The 18,337-nt window shown below is 40.8% G+C and overlaps 1 protein-coding gene across 1 annotated transcript in view; it reads right to left on the bottom strand.

Moving 5' to 3' along the window:
* Positions 1-17,848, bottom strand: part of SLC44A5 (solute carrier family 44 member 5) — a 204,363-nt gene extending 186,515 nt beyond the window's left edge. The window contains exon 1 of the mRNA XM_054038221.1: positions 17,622-17,848. Coding sequence (XP_053894196.1) covers positions 17,622-17,658 — 37 coding nt within the window. The 5' untranslated portion in view covers positions 17,659-17,848. The remainder of the gene's footprint in view (positions 1-17,621) is intronic.
* Positions 17,849-18,337: the final 489 nt, after the last annotated feature.

Here is an 18,337-nt window from a genome sequence, read left to right as displayed (position 1 = left end):
TTTATGCCTCTCTGCAACTCCATTATTTTGATGCTGTTGGGGCTGCTTTGATCCCTAGTACAAGTCAAAGTCAGAGGAGAGTCAGGGCTGTCCTAGATGTACTTGGTGCCTATGGCCTAAGAATGCTTTGGTCAACAGCTCGGATTAGCTGGGGCAAGTCAGCACTTCACTCATGCCCCCTACTGACCTACTGTGACAGGACCTGTTGAGGAATGACACAGAACCTTTACATCAGCTATATGCCCTGCTGGGATTTCCCCTGATAAAAATATTCCCCAGGGTTGTAGTTATTATAAGAAAAGGTAAATTCTAGAGGCAAGATAAAAGCTTTCTTGCAATGAATAAACTACCTAGAAGGGGACCACAAAAGGCTTGGTACCAACATATTCAAATTGAACAATGACAGGAAACAACAAATGGACATACCAGAAAATTAAAACAAATGTTTAGATTAAATTTACAGGGGGGCTTTTTGCCCCAGAAGTTAATCAATTGGTGTTTGGAATCCGTTGTCCATGGAGGTAAGGCAAAATACATTTTATAGGGATGCAATGGAAAGAAGGCAAGGAGGACATTTCTTGGCTACTAATGGCATCTAGAAGTTTGTGTGATTAGATGGTTAATAATGTTGAATCTTGTTACAGGATTAAATTGATCACTAAATCTGAAGTTCTGCAGGAACATCCCCTGTCTGGTATTCTGGCAAAGGCCTTGCAGGTTTTCACCTTTCTGTGGAGCATTGCACAGGAGTGATTTATTAGGATTAGGTGGACTGAAGTCACCACTTTGGGCAGGGAAGGTGGCAGCTTTGTGGGTTATGGTGAACTTCAGTCTTTCCCATTATCTATTTATTAGAAATCTTATTTATGGTATGTAATCCTGAAACCTTAGAAAGTACTTGCATATGATTATTACCCCATCTCTCTTAGTTTGCTTTTTTCCAGTGTAGCAGTTCATAGTCTGTAGTGGGCCATGACCCCGAAGGAGGTCACATTCGTTTATCTAAGTGACCATGGTCCTATTCTCTCCTTCTCCCAAGAAAATTTTCTTCAGCCATTTTATCACCAGCTCCTACAGCAAAAATACACCAGGTGCCACGGTGCCAATTCCGGCAGCACTTTCTTTGAAGTACCATAGGAACCAGTGCAAAAGAATTTGCAGTTCAGCTAAGGGAGACCAGTTGCCTGTGGTGGATTTCTAGCCCTGGTATAATCAAGTTTAGGAACCACCAATCCACTGCATTGCTCAAATCAGATATTACACTTTGGTTAGCCTTTGCAGTAATACAAATAAAATAGGTAAAGAACTGGAGAACAGAGTTAGGGTTCACTTCTAAAAAGCACAGGAATAATCCTGTTTCCTCAAACCCAGCCTGCCGATAACATCAGAGACAGACTAATCACCCACCCCGAAGGCTTAAGTGTTTTAATAGTTCTAAATCAATTCAAGCTATGTTATCCTGATCAATGCTTCTGTTTTGATTGTATTAGGATAACAGTCTTCATCAAGCATACTCAGCCTCCCTGGCTTTTTTTGGCATAATATCCAGATAGGAAAAAACAAAAAAAACACCCAATTAATATACTCTAGGCAATTGCTTTTATATGTCTGCCTGTCTCTGGAACAGGTACCAGAGCAACAGGAAGAAACAGACACTCACTGTTGAGCAGCTGTGGATGGCTATGTGCCTTTACACTTCAGGAGTGAGTGCACAGCAAACGGAGTGCTTCCATATCCAAGTGAAGATAGATTACTGAGCATGATTTGATTACAAGAGCAAGCAGCATAATCAACCCACATTTATCTATAAGAGCCCTGTGTTTGCTACTCTACATGCTTTCTACTGAAGCATAAGGACACATAACTGGCTAACGTGGAGGAAAGCAAGCCAATTAACTAATGAAAACAGAAAGGCTAGAAAATACTGGGAACTGGACTGGCAGAAACACACTGCAGACAAGACAAAGTTAATTCCTCCCTGTCCTTAGCCATCTCCAAGAAATGCTGTCCATTCCAGTTTTGACATTATTTATCTGCATAGTGGCATAAGCATTGAAAGGGCCTCATCCCGTAGCAGCTTCCAGTCTAAGAGGCATCAGCACACATGATACAATAGGCAACAGTGTCATATGGATTTTATAGCTGAAATGTTTCATGGAACAGGTGGGTTATTTATGAGGCAGTTTCTAGTACACAGGTTTGCATTTTGATAGGTGAGATGCTCAAATCTAGTTACATTTGTCCTCAGTGAAAACCTTAGGACCAGATTGTCCTTGGCCCTGGTGAGGTAGCAAGAAAACTCCCTCAAGGCCTCATCCGTCTTGGATCTCCCCCTAGGGCAGTAGGACTCTGCACCAACTTAGAACTGTGGTTAAATGCCACAATCTAGCTCTGGGTGTCTATTCAAAATAACTATTCTTGGATCAGCAGCACCTCCATGTTGTAATTCAGCACTTGCTTTTGCCATTTAAAGCCAATTTATTGTAACAAACCGCATTTCACATCTGATTGTAGTATTTGTTATTTGTTTCCAGTAGCATCTATAATCTGCTGGTCACTGTACAAACACAAGAGAAGGCACAATCCCTGCTGCAAAAAGCTTATTCTAAAAAGGCAAAACAAGGAGAGGGACAGAGGAGAGAAGTAAAGGGTAGAACATAGAAGCAAAATAGCCAGATGGCGATCATTGGCCATATCCTGAAAATGGGTTCTCTCTTTTTTAAAGTAGAAAGATATATAGACTGTCCTTAAGTATCCCCCAACCTTGCCATTATCAGCCAGTTAGTCTTGTAGATACCCCAGCAGATGTGGGTCTTCAGTAGACCCCTCACATAAGTAAAGCCAAGTTTTTCTCTACAGGATAACTTTATAACGAACTTCAGCTTCTAATAAAGAGAATTGCAACTTCCCCATCATAATGCACTAAAACAATTCAGACTTTTCATTCTACTTCACTACATCCAGATTCATAACTAGCCCAAGACACTTCCCCTGCACAACACTCCTAGTCCTGGGATTTTGTTCAGGCCACCATGAAACTAGCTAGTGTTTTGCTTACTAACAGTAACACTATAACAGAAATAAAGTACTGGAAAGAGATGTTCAGCACACCGACTAAACTGAATATATTAGTTCAAAATAGTATCAAACAAAAGGTAATTACCTATCATAAATAAAACAAATTGTTTTATCTCTAAACCTATCTTGAATAGCAGCCTTTAGGTACAAGCATCCATGAACTGTGCACCATTTCTGAAAACGTAATTAATACCCTACATTTCCAACAACAGCTATCATGCAGGATTTCATTTTGAACGTTTGCTATATATGGCCAGTAAGCTTGTTGCAAAATGTTTTGATTAGTCATTAGGTATTCTTAGTGTTCAAAGATATTTGTTGCTATTGTGACAATATCAGTAACAGGCTCTTAGCTCACAGCCAAAGGGACATGTAGGAGTTCCACTGAAGATGGTGCAAGTGTGGACTTTTGCTAAGGCTATACAGTTGATTTTACAGATGACCAAAACTACTGCAACCAACAGCCTCCCCTTTTCAGAAAAGTACCATTAAAAACAAACCCTGAATGAGAATTAAATTTAAAACCAAGATTTGCTAGGAAAAAAGTCTAGGTAATATGTTTTTTTCGCATTCCTGGGCTCAAACTATTTAGAGCATTAGGGCTACAATAACAGAATTGGTTGAACTGAAAGTAGCTGTATGAGCAAGAGCTTAATACACAGATGCTACATTGTATGTATACAGAAATATAAGTGAGAAGTGGGTGGTTTCCTATGACCTATATCCATTAGGTGGGATTTTCAGAAGCTCTTATCATTAGCCTAACTCTGCTCCCATTGAAGTCAAAAGAAGTTTTATCATCAATGGGAGCAGAGTTAAGCCAACGTTGAACATTTTTGAAAATCCTACTCACAATGTTTTGCATTTACTGTACACAGCATCTTTCCTCCACAGGCCTCCTTGATTTTACAAAATTTGGTAAATACACCTCTACCCCAATATAACGCTGTCCTCAGGAGCCAAAAAAATCTTACCGCATTATAGGTGAAACCGCGTTATATCGAACTTGCTTTGATCTGCCGGAACGCGCAGCCCCGCCCCCCCGGAGCACTGCTTTACCACGTTATATCCGAATTCGTGTTATATCGGGGTAAAGGTGTATTCCTTTCCCTACATCACCAGAGGGGAAACCCACACTCAGAAATCCAATAATAGAGTAGGACAAAGAATCTAGTCTCCTGATTCCCAAACCCCTGCTCTCACCTCAGATTAACCAGATAATTAGCCAGATTCTGACCTCAGCTAGACTGGTGTAAATCTAGAGTCACTCAAGAGAGTAATTCCAGATTTACACCAGTGTAACCAAGATCAGAATCTGGCCAGTGTGTTTAAACATAAAAACAGCATCTAAATGCTATGTATTATTATTTCTAAGAATACATGTTTGTAACAGGACACAAACAAAAGATAAGCAGCAAAGGAAAACTGAAAAGACAGTATGGCTAAAACCACATCAATTGCTTCAAAGGGCAGGGTCTTCAAGAAACACTTTGCATCTGTAGTGACGCTGATAAGAAGTAAACACTCTCTGTGTCTAAAAAAAATTGCTTTATCCATTTTCCAAGTAGAGCAGTGCACTCTTCTATTTTGAAACTATTAGCAATGCTAGGTGTGGAAGGCAGACAAGAGTTCAGCCATGGCACAAGACCTGAGCCAAATGTAAATCCAGGTAAGGCTTCAAAACCTTGGCTTCCTAGAAATGCAAGAGCATTGACTTTCATCTATTAAAATCTGATAACAGAAGAGGTAAATGAGACAAATCCACCATTATTCCTGAAGATGCACCCTTATGCCACAGTGACTGCATTCCATTTGTATGAGGATTTATGGCCCAGCTTCTCTCTTTCAGTGGTGTGGTTGTTGTTGTTATTTTTAAGCAGCAAGCCTGTCCAGTGGGCTAGTGGTAACAAAACACACTGCTACCCACCGAATCAGAGTTTATGTCCAGAGATTAACCCTTTTTCCTCACTCTGGCTGGGGCAAGGAAAGCTATTGAAGCCAGACAGCTCAGGCTCTGAGAGGGAGAACCTCACTAACAATCCTCCCCATCTCCTGGGACCATACAGAGAGCTGAGCTGATGGACTCTGAAGAGACCACTGTCCAGCCCTCTTTTGTTTAGAGCAGAATTGCTGTTAAGTGGGGCCTTACAAAAAAGAATAAAAGGGGAAGAAACAGTGTTCAGAGGACTCACTCCCTGCCCAGGAAATAAAAAAGTAAAATCTGAGGACTCTTTCATCTATCTGGAGAAACTGATTCTGGAAAAAGGTGATTCTTCTTTTAATGCCTGTTTCACATAGAAGAAATGCATATATCATGCACTGTCAGTTTCACCCTGTGCATTGTATGAATGAGCCACCTCACCTGTCTTGAGATTCTCAACAGGTTTCTAAAGATATACAACACAAGTACACTGCATGTATGAGTGGGAGAGGGTGAAAGGCAGGGCTGTTTTTTATTTTACATTTTAATGTGCAGCTGGTTTGGAAAACAGGAAACAAAGATATTGATGTACTATCTAGGAGTAGACCACAGCGGGCTGTATACCACAGTAAAATCATAGAGAGACAAGGTGGGTGAAGTAATATTTTATAGGACCAACTTCTGTCACAGAGCTCTTCTGCTTGCCTCGCTCACCAACAGAAGTTGGTCCAATGAAAGATATTACCTCACTCACCTTGTCCCTCTAATATCCTGGGATCAACACGGCCACATCAACACTGCAGACAGTAAAATCATGCCACGCAGTAATCAGTCAGGCTCTATGTCACACTACTGCATTATCATCATGTTGGTCTGAGTGGCAGTCATTACATCTGTTTGTAAGTTTCCTTGTACTAGCTTGAATAGTAAAAGTGATCATAGTGTTGGAAACAAACAAAATGCTGATTCACTCACTAGGGGCTGATCTATAAAATGTTTAACAGTCATGTTGAGAAATCTCAGCAGGAGGTTAAGAAAAGAGTCTAGGGAGAATAATTAAGCTATTGCTAAATGGAAGGATTCACCAAGCTTGACAGAACTGCCATTAATCCATTGGGTTATTAAAACAGCACTAACTATAACTCTGCTACAGTTATGTCTCTGTTGACATTTCTGTATATTCCCTTATATTCAGAGGGATACAGCTCAGAGAAAGACCACCACTGTAGGTTGAAACATGCCATACAAAGAGCTAATCATACAAGGAGTTCTATTAGATGCTGCAGGCCCTAGCCGGCTGCAATTTTGTTAATTTCCTCCAGAGTGGTGACATCATCATGTACCCACACTGATAGGGAGAGTGTGCAGGGAGAGCAACTGCTCAAATTTATATATCAAACCTGAATGGGAGTAAAGATATTAGATTGTTGTTTCAGTATATCACAGTTAAATAGTATTTTGGAGGGGAGAATTCAATTTTCCCCCCCAATATGTATTAATATCTGCATGTTAATATAACAAGTTCTGACACAAGTCTGTTCCATCAGAAAGTAATCTAGCTCATTACCCTCTTTTTCCTGATGGAGATCTTTCAGTGGTGTTGTGCTTACTCTGGTGAGACAAATCACTAAGCAACAAATAACCCACCACAGCTGAATTGTACATTACCTGTATATCGAGGCAAGTGTATTGTAATGAGGTTTACATCCGCTTTTCCACTTGGAAATCCCAGTGTCCAAGGGGTTGTGAGTCTGCCACCCTTTTTCAGTTTGCGTAGTAGCTTTACTCTGTGAATGGCTGCCCTGAGACTGCTTGTGGAGTAAAGTGCTCACTACTCAACCTGAGCAAAGGTGGCAGAATCAGGCCCAGGTTGTTTCCACATAGAATTTTTATGACTTATCTGGGCTGAAATTTAGCATAAGAAATTTGGTTCAAGAAACAAAAGTAAATAATTTGGGCTCACTGTAAGTTCTGCAATATTAGCCAAATCCTTTTTCCTTACTTACATGGGACTTAATCCAATACTTAGTGCTTCTTAGGATTTGGTCCATCAGAAGTCACATTGACTTCAACTAGGATATTGGTGTGAACAAGATGAGCAGACATGTTGTCATAAATAAAGCTAACAGGATTTGGCCTTAAGAGGTTTGCTGTCTGAGATGCTGTCTGATGTGGCAAATAAGTTATTTATGCTATTATTTGTACCATATCAAGAATTCTTTTGCACCCGGATCTTACAAAAACGTATATACATGCATAGCTTTACTCAGGGATGTTGTCTCATTGAAGTTTACTCATGTGAATTTTCCCATAAAGTTATCAATGTGTTTAACCATTTACAAGATCAGGGCCATAATGAGTATCCATAAAGGCCATGAAGATACCACTGACAGTGACACAAAAATTCCTGAAATATCACAATTGCCCAATAGACTAAAAAGGTTGCAGTTATCAAGTAACCAAAGTTTCAAAAATTGCCCTCACTATGCATTTACATGATAAACAATATTGCCTTTAAAAAAGTTTCTACATTCTATTGGGTAAATAATCTGTATTTAAAAAAATATCCTAAAAATACATATATTCACAATAGTCTAACATAATACGTCTTTAAAATTCCCTAGACACATATTTACATGATACCCTATTATAGTAGGCTATGTCAATATGATGCATTTTTAAAGTCCTTAAATACGTATTTACATAATCCATACTTTAAACAGTCCTGAAATACATATTTACACAATAGACTAATCTCTCTAAAAAGCAATTGCAATCCATTGTGTCTAATCTCACACAGTTCTGTGAGGGATTTGTCTCTTTAATTTTGTTGTCTTTTTCAATACTATCATTTAACTCACGTGGGGGAAAAAATAGGATAATCGAGGGTCTAATACTGCTCTCATTGAAGCCTCTGACAATTCCCTATTGACTGTAAGGGGTGCAAATTTGAGCCACAAAACTGTAATGCAAAACATGAAAAAAAACTGATATTTAGTTTTAAATCTTTCTAGATAATGTAGATTATTCAGTGAATGATGCTCCATACTTCTATACTTTGGAATACATAAGCACAAGAAAACCAACCAAGGGTAGAATTTCCATAGTTTAAATAATATATCTGTCAGCTACAAAGCCATGGTACAAGAAAATTAATGAGTACTCTCAGAATTTGCAGCCAGCTAATAGTTAATTCGTCTTAATTAGGGTCAGTCTCCTAATGTAGGGCCTAATCCTGTTCTGAGATTAAGCATTTCTCATATTTATAGCAGATATGAGTAAGATCCCTATGTTAATTTTAAGGATCAGCAAACCCACATCCAATATAATTTATGGCCTTGTGATTTCTCCTCCCCACCCCCCCGCCCCATGTGAGAGTTCATTTAATGCTTATGAAACTGAAATGATAGTAACTTCCAGCTAGAGCCATGTATTGTGTGGGCACGTGCTGTGTGAGGGTCCCCGCATAGCTCTGCCACATGTACCTTATTTATGACCTGCACTGCAACACCACCATTAATCCAGTCTGGAAACTCTCCTGAGCAGATAACACAACTTTATTGTTTTTTTTTGGTTGTTGTTGTTTTTTTAATAAATAGGCAAAATTGCAATAGGAAATCAAAGTTTCATTTGTGACTGTCCAAAGTTTCATCACAGAGGTGAAAGTCTAGTACACTATTTCACGATACTGCCGAGGCACCTGTTAAACTGTTAGTTCTCCTTCCATGTAGACTCCCACTTTTCTATATTAATTTTGTTGCCATATTTCCTCCTATTGTGAGAACTTTCACGATCTACAACTCTCTCATTTAGAAGCATGGATTGGGTTAATTGTTGAATTCATAGAGAGACACGGATAATGTATATAATAAAAAACACATGGTCAGCTAGGAACAAAACATTTTTTCTCCAAAAAGTAACCGAATTTTAAGGTAAATTGTAATGCTTTTGAGCAACGTGGACATACACCTCCTTTCCCCTATCCTTCCCCCATCCCCACTGAAGATTAAGATGGTTAAGTCCCCTAGCCATCTATTAAAAGCATTACAGAATTGCAGTAGCTGCTCAATTAGTTGATGATATCATACTAGGAGTCCAATTTTCTATTCCCTCCCTGCAACTTCCCAAACATAACTATCTTCCTGGAGTGTCATATGGCATGACTCATCCCAGGGTATCGATAGATTTGGTAAAATTCAGAAAAGTTTTAAAGTTATGGTATTCTGAAAATGTTAACAAAATTGTCATGAACTGGACTAAGACTGCACAGGACACAAACAAAAACAAAAAAGGATTTTCTCACTACTACAGAAACCAACTCTGTGGTGTTAAAGAGCTATTGCTGATTTTGTTGCATTTATTCAAAAATTCACCAAAAATCCTTCTTTATAATCTCCCCCCCCAAAAAAGAGAGAAATATGGGTCTAATCCAGTCCGATTTAAGTCAATGGGAGTTTTGTCATTGGCTTCAATGGGAGTAGGACCAGGCCCAACAGTAGCAAAGTTCTGACATTACCACCTGACTCTGCAACCAAAATGGCATTTCCTGGGCATTTTATAAACAATATTGGCTAATGGGAATTAGAGGGACTGTACAGAAAAGGTCCCATTATGAATCAGTGAGCAGACTGTTTTAAATATTATGTTACAGTAATGCCATGTCTGCTAAAGATGCAACCTAGCAATATTTTTTCCTTGGATTGCTTTTTAATCTTCTTTCTACATTACTTCAAGTGCAGGAAAAGACAGACATCTCTAGATATTAGCTGCTCACAACATATATAAAGACCGGGAGACCAAACTTCAATGAAGCTACTCAGATTTACACGAGATGAGGATTTGGCTTTGGGAGTATTTCTCTGCCAAGAATCATCAAAATATTTCAGTCCACTAAATTTAACAGCATTTACCATATGGTTATTTCTCTCTTGAAAGACCCCAAAAGGAAGCAGCTATGTACAAATGTAAAGTTATCTTTCCTAACTTCTCTAAAACACAAGGTATAGTTGAAAATAAGGCACTTAAAGTCTGCAACTTATTTCCTCTTCTTTGAATTATTACTATAAATGTTAGTCTCACTAGACTGTAATCAGATCAGACATTTTAGTATTATATGGATTTGCAAGTGTGTGTAATATATATATATATATATATATATATATATATATATATATATATATATATATATACACACATACACACACATAGAGAGAGAGAGAGCGCGCTTTAAATGGTTGCTTTTAATTATCTCAATGAATACACTAATACAATATTACCATGAATAAAGTTTGCAACACATAAACAGAGATACCAAATAATTATTCAATATGATTGTATTAAATAATGTTTTCATGTTCCCACCCAAAAATAATTATGCTAAAATAACATTTAGATTCTTCAACGTGGAATTTCATAGTGGGGCAAAACAATTAAAAAATCTTGGATCTAATTATCTTTCATGGTTTTTTTAATAATTTTCTTTGCTACTTTTATTAATGATAAAATAAATGTCAGTTTGAACAAACATTTGTGTCCTCAAAATCCATATGCTACTCTTGCTTGATCCTACAGTGAAGTTTAAATGCCTAAATTCATTTTGATAGAGAGAGAGAAATATTAACACATGCAGGATCAAGACTTCACCAAAGGATCAATCAGAAGATGAAGTGAGGTACTAAGGGAGAACGTTCTTATTCAAAAAGAAATATCCGCAATAATAAACTAATTAAACAACAGGACACTAAGTAAGTTCTACCTTTTGAATTTTCTTCTCCCACCATTGGGCATAACCTCTATTAAGTCAATACAAATTAGAAAAATTCAGTCATGTATGAACTCTTTGAACTTATGTACTGCAGTGGTATCCAAAGAGTTATTGATTGATCTGACATACTATACACAGTGGAAGCCCTTTATAAAATGGACCAAATGTAGATAATTTATAATGTTCAAATCCATTTAAGTCAGTGGAATTGTACTCACTTATATCATATTTGAAGTTGGCCAAGTATGAATTAAGAGGTGATGGAAGATTCCGCCTTGAAGTGCCTGGCACCTGCCTGTTGAAGTGTAAATACCACAAAGGGAGAGGAATTGTTTCGGGTAGTACATAGGTATGACTAGTAATGGGATGAAATTAAAGAGAATATGTAGTCTGAATCTCAAGAAAAAGTAATGATAGTGATGTCTATTAGACTTTGGAACTCTAAAACCACGGGAAAGAATAGTAAATGTACAATAGGATCAATTTTCCATTGTCAGGGAAATGAACTAGATGACCTAAGATGTCTTGTAAGATTCTACAGGGTGATGTTTATTGTACAGTACTTTTGGTGCTGAGACACAACTGCAGAGGCACTTTGAAAGTGAAATTTAGGTGTGATTTAGAGAAGCAAGCAGATTTTACATATGTAACCAACCTAAATTATTATTAATAATATTTATTTGCATTATGATTGCACCTAAGAACCTCAATCAAGGACACATTGAACTAGGCTACATACAAATAACAAAGACGACAGTCACTGCCTCAGAGGACTTGTTCCCTGCCATTTGCAGATGCAAAAAAAAAAAAGGAAAAAAAGAGGGCTAACTCAAGGTGAAAATAATAAAGATTGGCCCTTATTTATGTATCTCCTCTCATCAATGCTATTTACTAAAATATTGTCAAACAAGATTTTTTTAAATTCTGTATCCTCCTCCCCCAGACCATTTCTTCAGTGATGTTATAATCTAGGGTTTATTTCACTATTAGTTACTATGGAAATAACGGTGACGGCACAAACACATAATTTTGGCATTGCTAATGGCCTAGTCCTGCACCACTGAGGTCAATGGGAGTTCTGCCATTGGTTTCAACAAGAACAAGAATTAGTCAAGTGACAGAGGTGAGTAATTTATTATAAAAATAAAAGCTCTCTCATTGTTATTTAAAAAAACCTCAATATTAAGCTATGATGGGAAAGCCAGTGCTCAAGAATTTCTTTGTTTTTCCATTTCCAGTGGCAATCTTCTCTACTGAGATGATCCAACACCAGACCAAAGTATGGGGGGGATGGGAGGTAATTGCTCTTTTACACATGGAAAACCTGTATTCCATTTCATCTTGATATCTTTCCACTGGAAGATAGCAACTGAAAGATTTTTATTTTTTTTCCTGAGGGAACAGTTATTTCCCTTTCACACTGAAAAAAAAAAAAAAATCTCTGCTGAAGAGAGAGCCTTGATAAAGTCAGCATCACTGTTCTTGATAAACCCTTCCTATTTTCTCCATTCTGGGGGCAAGAAATCACATTTCTCTGTCGCAAGCTTACAGCTGTTCTAGGGAAGAATGAATCCTATTACCTAGATTTAGAAAGCTAATAAGCAGCTTGCCTCAAGGATGATCTTCTAGTCCCTTCATGCGCATGCAGAGAAACAATATGGCTAAAAAGATGTACTGTAGTTTTTAGAAGAGATGCCCTCAACTCCACCCAAAAAAAGTCTACATGTTTACTAAAGCCTTTTATCCAGCTATGTTCACTCCAATAGCCATCCAGACACTGTCCAGTATCTTGGCTTTCCATCAGCCAATCCAAATCTAGTAACCCAGCATCAGTTAGAGAACTTGTTAGCTCAGCGGGAGAGAGAGAGACAGCTAATAAGCTGTCCAGGGAGCCTGCAGTCTGCTGTCAGCCAGGAATCTGACTTGAGATATCTCTTTTAAGGCATTCAATTGATGCCAGAAGTCAATAGATCGAAGCTTTTGAGAAAGGTTTGCCTCTGTCATTTATAAAATGGTAAAAACAACAGTGATCTGGTGAAGTAGGGTTCCAAGAAAAGAGCCTAAGGGCACCTACTCCTTCAAAAAATATTAGTGGGAAGGTAAATAGCCAACTATTAGCAAAGTCAGAAAAAACAATCGAGATGGTGAGTGACTATTATAGCAATTTCACGTAGAAGCATACAGTATTGCAGATCCTGAATTTAGAAGGTATTGCACTATTTCATAGTATAAGGCCAGTAAGGTAGAAAGATTAATTCAAATTCGCTTTTCTTCATTATAAAAGACCCAAGTAATTATTTCCAATGACTCCTTAGGAGGCACATGCTAAATAGTACCTCTAAGAAAATAAGCACATGCAAACGGAGAGATAAAAGAAAGAAAAAATTATGATGAATGTGAAATTGCTAAAACAGCAAATATTTCTAGTTAGTATATTTCAATTTGTAGTTTTGACAAATTACAAGTTGAAATACAAGAAATTTTTCCAAATGCATTTTTCCACGTAAATAAAGGTAACAGTATCATGCCAAAGGACAGCAGATGTTCCAAAGTAACATATTTTAAAAATGAAGCTAAAACAATATTGTGTGATAACAATACAGTTTCCAAGTTTTCTTTCCAAAGCAGAGCTTTCCTGATTATAAGTGAGGGAATTATATGCTGCACTTACAGGAGTATGAATTCTATCTACCAGCTGTTTTCCCACATCTAAATACTGTGTTTCTGTGATCCTTCAGATGAGTGTCCTTCTATCTGCTTTTCTACGCATTGGAGACTATTACCACTGAAGTTAACTGCAAAACTATTGACTTCCCTGGATCAGGCCCTGTGAGGAGTTAAATAACTTCAGAGGCATTAGTCAATATTTTGGAAACATATAACATTTCTTCCCTGAAGTTCTCTGATTTCTGGTGAGGGTCCCCCCCTCCCCCCCCCAGAGGTTTGTTTATATTACCCTTTCTGCAAACAATTCCTTGGTTTTCTTAGACTCATCCTGCAATCCTTTCTCAGGCAAAACACCCACTACTGGGGAAGCACTAATGGATCAAGTGCTTGTTCAGGTTACCATTCACTTCCATGAAGGAAAGCTAACCAGCTGTGGTCCTTAAGGGCCTCAGTGTGAATAACGCAAATTGTCAATTTTTGATTAAACAGATACAGTTATAAAGTTTTACTCCACAAAGGTAAGTGACTAGAGTGAAATCCCAGCAAGCTGCATGGACACTTTTCAAAGACACCATAATAGAGGCCCAACTTAAATGTATACCCCAAATTAAAAAACACAGTAAAAGAACTAAAAAAAAAAAAAAAAAAAAGAGCCACCGTAGCTTAACAACCATGAAAAAGAAGCAGTGAGAGATAAAAAGGCATCTTTTAAAAAGTGGAAGTCAAATCCTAGTGAGGTAAATAGAAAAGAGCATAAACACTGCAAGTGTAAAAATGTAATAAGAAAAGCCAAAAAGGAGTTTGAAGAACAGCTAGCCAAAAACTCCAAAGGTAATAACAAAATGTTTTTTAAGAACATCAGAAGCAGGAAACCTGCTAAACAACCAGTGGGGCCCCTGGACGATCGAGATACAAAAGGAGCACTTAAAGACAATAAAGTCATTTTGGAGAAACTAAATGAATTCTTTGCTTCAGTCTTCACGGCTGAGGATGTTAGGGAGATTCCCAAACCTGAGCCGCCCTTTGTAGGTGACAAATCTGAAGAATTGTCAGACTGAAGTGTCACAAGAGGAGGTTTTGGAATTAATTGATAAACTTAACAGTAACAAGTCACCGGGACCAGATGGCATTCACCCAAGAGTTCTGAAAGAACTCAAATGTGAAACTGTGGAATTATTAACTATGGTTTGTAACTTGTCCTTTAAATCAGCTTCTGTACCCAATGACTGGAAGATAGCTAATGTAACACCAATATTTAAAAAGGGGTCTAGAGGTGATCCCTGCAATTACAGACCTGTAAGTCTAACATCAGTACCGGGCAAATTAGCTGAAACAATAGTAAAGAATAAAATTGTCAGACACGTAGAAGAACATAAAATTGTTGGGCAAAAGTCAACATGGTTTCTGTAAAGGGAAATCATGTCTTACTAATCTATCAGAGTTCTTTGGAGGGGTCAAACAAACATGTGGACAAGGGGGATCCAGTGGACATAGTGTACTTAGATTTCCAAAAAGCCTTTGACAAGGTCCCACACCAAATGCTCTTACGTAAATTGTCATGGGATAAGAGGGAAGATCCTTTCATGGACTGAGAACTGGTTAAAAGACAGGGAACAAAGGGTAGGAATAAATGGTAAGTTTTCAGAACTGAGAGGGGTAACTAGTGGTGTTCCCTAAGGGTCAGTCTTAGGACCAATCCAATTCAACTTATTCATAAATGATCTGGAGAAAGGGGTAAACAATGAGGTGGCAAAGTTTGCAGATGATACTAAACTGCTCGAGATAGTTAAGACCAAAGCAGACTGTGACGAACTTTAAAAAGATCTCACAAAATTAAGTGATTGGACAAGAAAATGGCAAATGAAATTTAATGTGGATAAATGTAAAGTAATGCATATTGGAACAAATAACCCCAACTATACATCCAATATGATGGGGGCTAATTTAGCTACAACTAATCAAGAGAGAGATCTTGGAGTCATCATGGATAGTTCTCTGAAGACTTACAAGCAATGTGCAGCGGCAGTCAAAAAAGCAAACAGGATGTTAGGAATCATTAAAAAAGGGATAGAAAATAAGATGGAGAATATCTTATTGCCCTTATATAAATCCATGGAACTCCCACATCTTGAATACTGCGTACACACGTGGTCTCATCTCAAAAAAGATATACAGACGCCCCCCAACTTATGCAATCTTTCCATTCCGGAAAGCCTTGCATAACTCGAATTTTGCATCAGTCGGAAACATATACTCATATGTTACGCAAAAATTTCCACAACTCAGAAATCCTATTTCTGGTTTATGGAACTTTTTCCATAAGTGCGAATTTGCATAAGTCAGGTCTTGGGTAACCCGGGGAGCATCTGTACTGGCATTAGAAAAGGTTCAGAGAAGGGCAACTAAAATGATTAGGGGTTTGGAATGGGTCCCATATGAGGAGAGATTAAAGAGACTAGGACTTTTCAGCTTGGAAAAGAGGAGACTAAGGGGAGATATGATAGAGGTATATAAAATCATGAGTGGTATGGAGAAAGTGAATAAGGAAAAGTTATTTACTTGTTCACATAATATAAGAACTAGGGACCACCAAATTAAATTAATGGGTAGCAGGTTTAAAACAAATATATGGAAGTTCTTCTTCATACAGCGCACAGTCAACCTGTGGAACTCCTTGCCTGAGGAGGTTGTGAAGGCTGGGACTATGACAGGGTTTAAAAGAGAACTAGATAAATTAATGGAGGTTAAGTCCATTAAAGGCTATTAGCCAGGATGGGTAAGGAATGGTGTCCCTAGCCTCTGTTTGTCAGAGAGTGGAGATGGATGGAAGGAGAGAGAGATCACTTGATCATTACCTGTTAGGTTCACTCCCTCTGGGACACCTGGCATTGGTCACTGTCAGTACAGGATACTGGGCTGGACGGACCTTTGGTCTGACCCAGTATTGCCATTCTTATGTTCTTAAATCATAAAATTGGGTTTTCTGAGTTACAGCCATGTCACACAATATGCATATTACACCAAAGCAAGAGTTTTATTTCCATGTATGCCCCTTAGTGTAAATTATCTGTGAGTATGACCTGCCCACTGGGATGCAGAGAAAAGGAGGCTTGTTTCTAAGAGGTTTCTGCTCAGTCTGCAGATTAAAGAGGGAAATATTTTGCCATGGAAATCTCATGCATAATTGTAAAAGGAAAACTGCACTTGGTTTTATGGAGTCGCCTTTAAACGGATTAAGGAGCCTGCTAAACCTTGTCTTCTGCTGCAAATGAATTAGCTACTCAGGAGCAATTAAAGCAGCGCTCAAGCACAGAGATAAAGTTGTGCCCCCCGGTGACCTTCTGCTGGAGGAAGCGACGTTTCGGCTGGCAGGACTCGGGCAAGGAGACAAGCTGCTCGCTGAGTCCCAGTACACCGGCTCCAGGCTCTACACCTCCTGTCCAGACCAGTACTCCCCCTACGCCCCAAATCAGAACACTGCGAAGCCACCCAGTGCCACATCACCCCCCCCACACACACCCTGTGTACACAACCCCGCACCCCCAGCTCCAAAATACTGTCTACACTCGCCCAACACTCCAACCCGAATCCAATGCTCCAGCCCCAGCTCCCCTCCCCAGCACACCACCTTCCCCAAAGCCAATCCCCCTCCCCCGCCGCCCAACCCTGGGCTCCGGATCCCCCCTAGCCTGAGCACCCGCCTGCACCCCCGGCCGAGTGCACCTTCTCCTGCCCAAGGCCAGCTCCCTGCAGCAGATGCTCGGACCTCTCCGCCCCAGACAAGACCCCAGAGCCGAGCCCAGTGGCGGCGATGCACCTGCTCCGGCCCCGGGGAGCAGGCGGCTTTCCGAAGAGTTGTGGCCCCCGCTCGCCCGCAGCCCTGCGCCCACCGAGCCCCAACTTTCCCAGCTCCCCGAGGAGGCAGCAACAAGCCCCCCGCGCCGCGGGGAGGGAGCTGCTCCCAAACCCCTGGCCCCCCGCGCAAGCGGCAGGCAGGGGAGCCCCAGCCCCTTCGCTCCGCGCGGGGAGTCGGGGGGCCCAGCCCCCAGGAGCTGCCGAGGGAAACAAACTCTTGCTGGAGCCGCGATGTAAACAGGCCAGACGGAGGCTCCGGCTCGCCCCATCCGCATGCACCGAGCGCCCGCTCAGCCTGGCGCCCCTTTCCCGGCGGCGGGGGGCAGGAGGGCTTACCGTAGGGAGAGGTGGCGGCTTCCCCCTTCCTGGCCATCTTCCCCCCGCTGCCCTCGGTGCTGGTGGAGCCCGGGCGCCTCTTCCCCGCTCCTCAGCGCGCTCTTTGTTGCTGTGATGGCATTGGAGGCAGCAGCGGCCGGGCAGCCTGGCGCTGGGCTCCGCTCCGCTGCTGCTGCCGCCGCTCTTGTCCCAGCTCCTGCGCCCGACACTGACCCCTCTTGTCCCGTCTGGGCGCCAAGCAGCCACTGCGCCGAATCGGCGGGGGCGGCGTTTCGGCAGCGGGGAGAGAGGGAGCCGGGGGAGCTGTGTGCTCGGAGGGAGCCAACCCGGGCTGGCCTTGCAAGGGCGGGGGGACTGCGTGTGACACCTCCTGCAGCGCACGGACCCCACACTCCGCCCGCAGAGCCCCCCTCCCCCCACAATGCAGCAGCACCACGCAGGCGGCCCGGGAGCGCTGCACGCCCCCCACCCCAAAAAGCAGCCTCCCTAACTTCTCCTGCAGCCTAACCCCTGCTGGCACAATAACTTCGGCAACTCCTGAGCAGGGCGGCGGGCCTGCCCTGGGGGAGCGAGGATAGGAAGGTAGCGGCGTAACTCAAACGCACCTTGTTGGGCGTGGGAGGTTGCACTAGGAAGATGGAAGTTACAAAGCCCATCTGGCTTCCAGGGTGGAGGCCGGAAGCTGAGCTGCTGATCGGGGTGAATCGGTTCAGCTG

This window comes from Malaclemys terrapin, chromosome 8, assembly GCF_027887155.1.
Source record: "Malaclemys terrapin pileata isolate rMalTer1 chromosome 8, rMalTer1.hap1, whole genome shotgun sequence".
NCBI lineage: Eukaryota > Metazoa > Chordata > Testudines > Emydidae > Malaclemys > Malaclemys terrapin.
The sequence above is the reverse complement of the archived record's forward strand: the minus strand, read 5'-3'. Positions and strand labels throughout refer to the sequence as shown.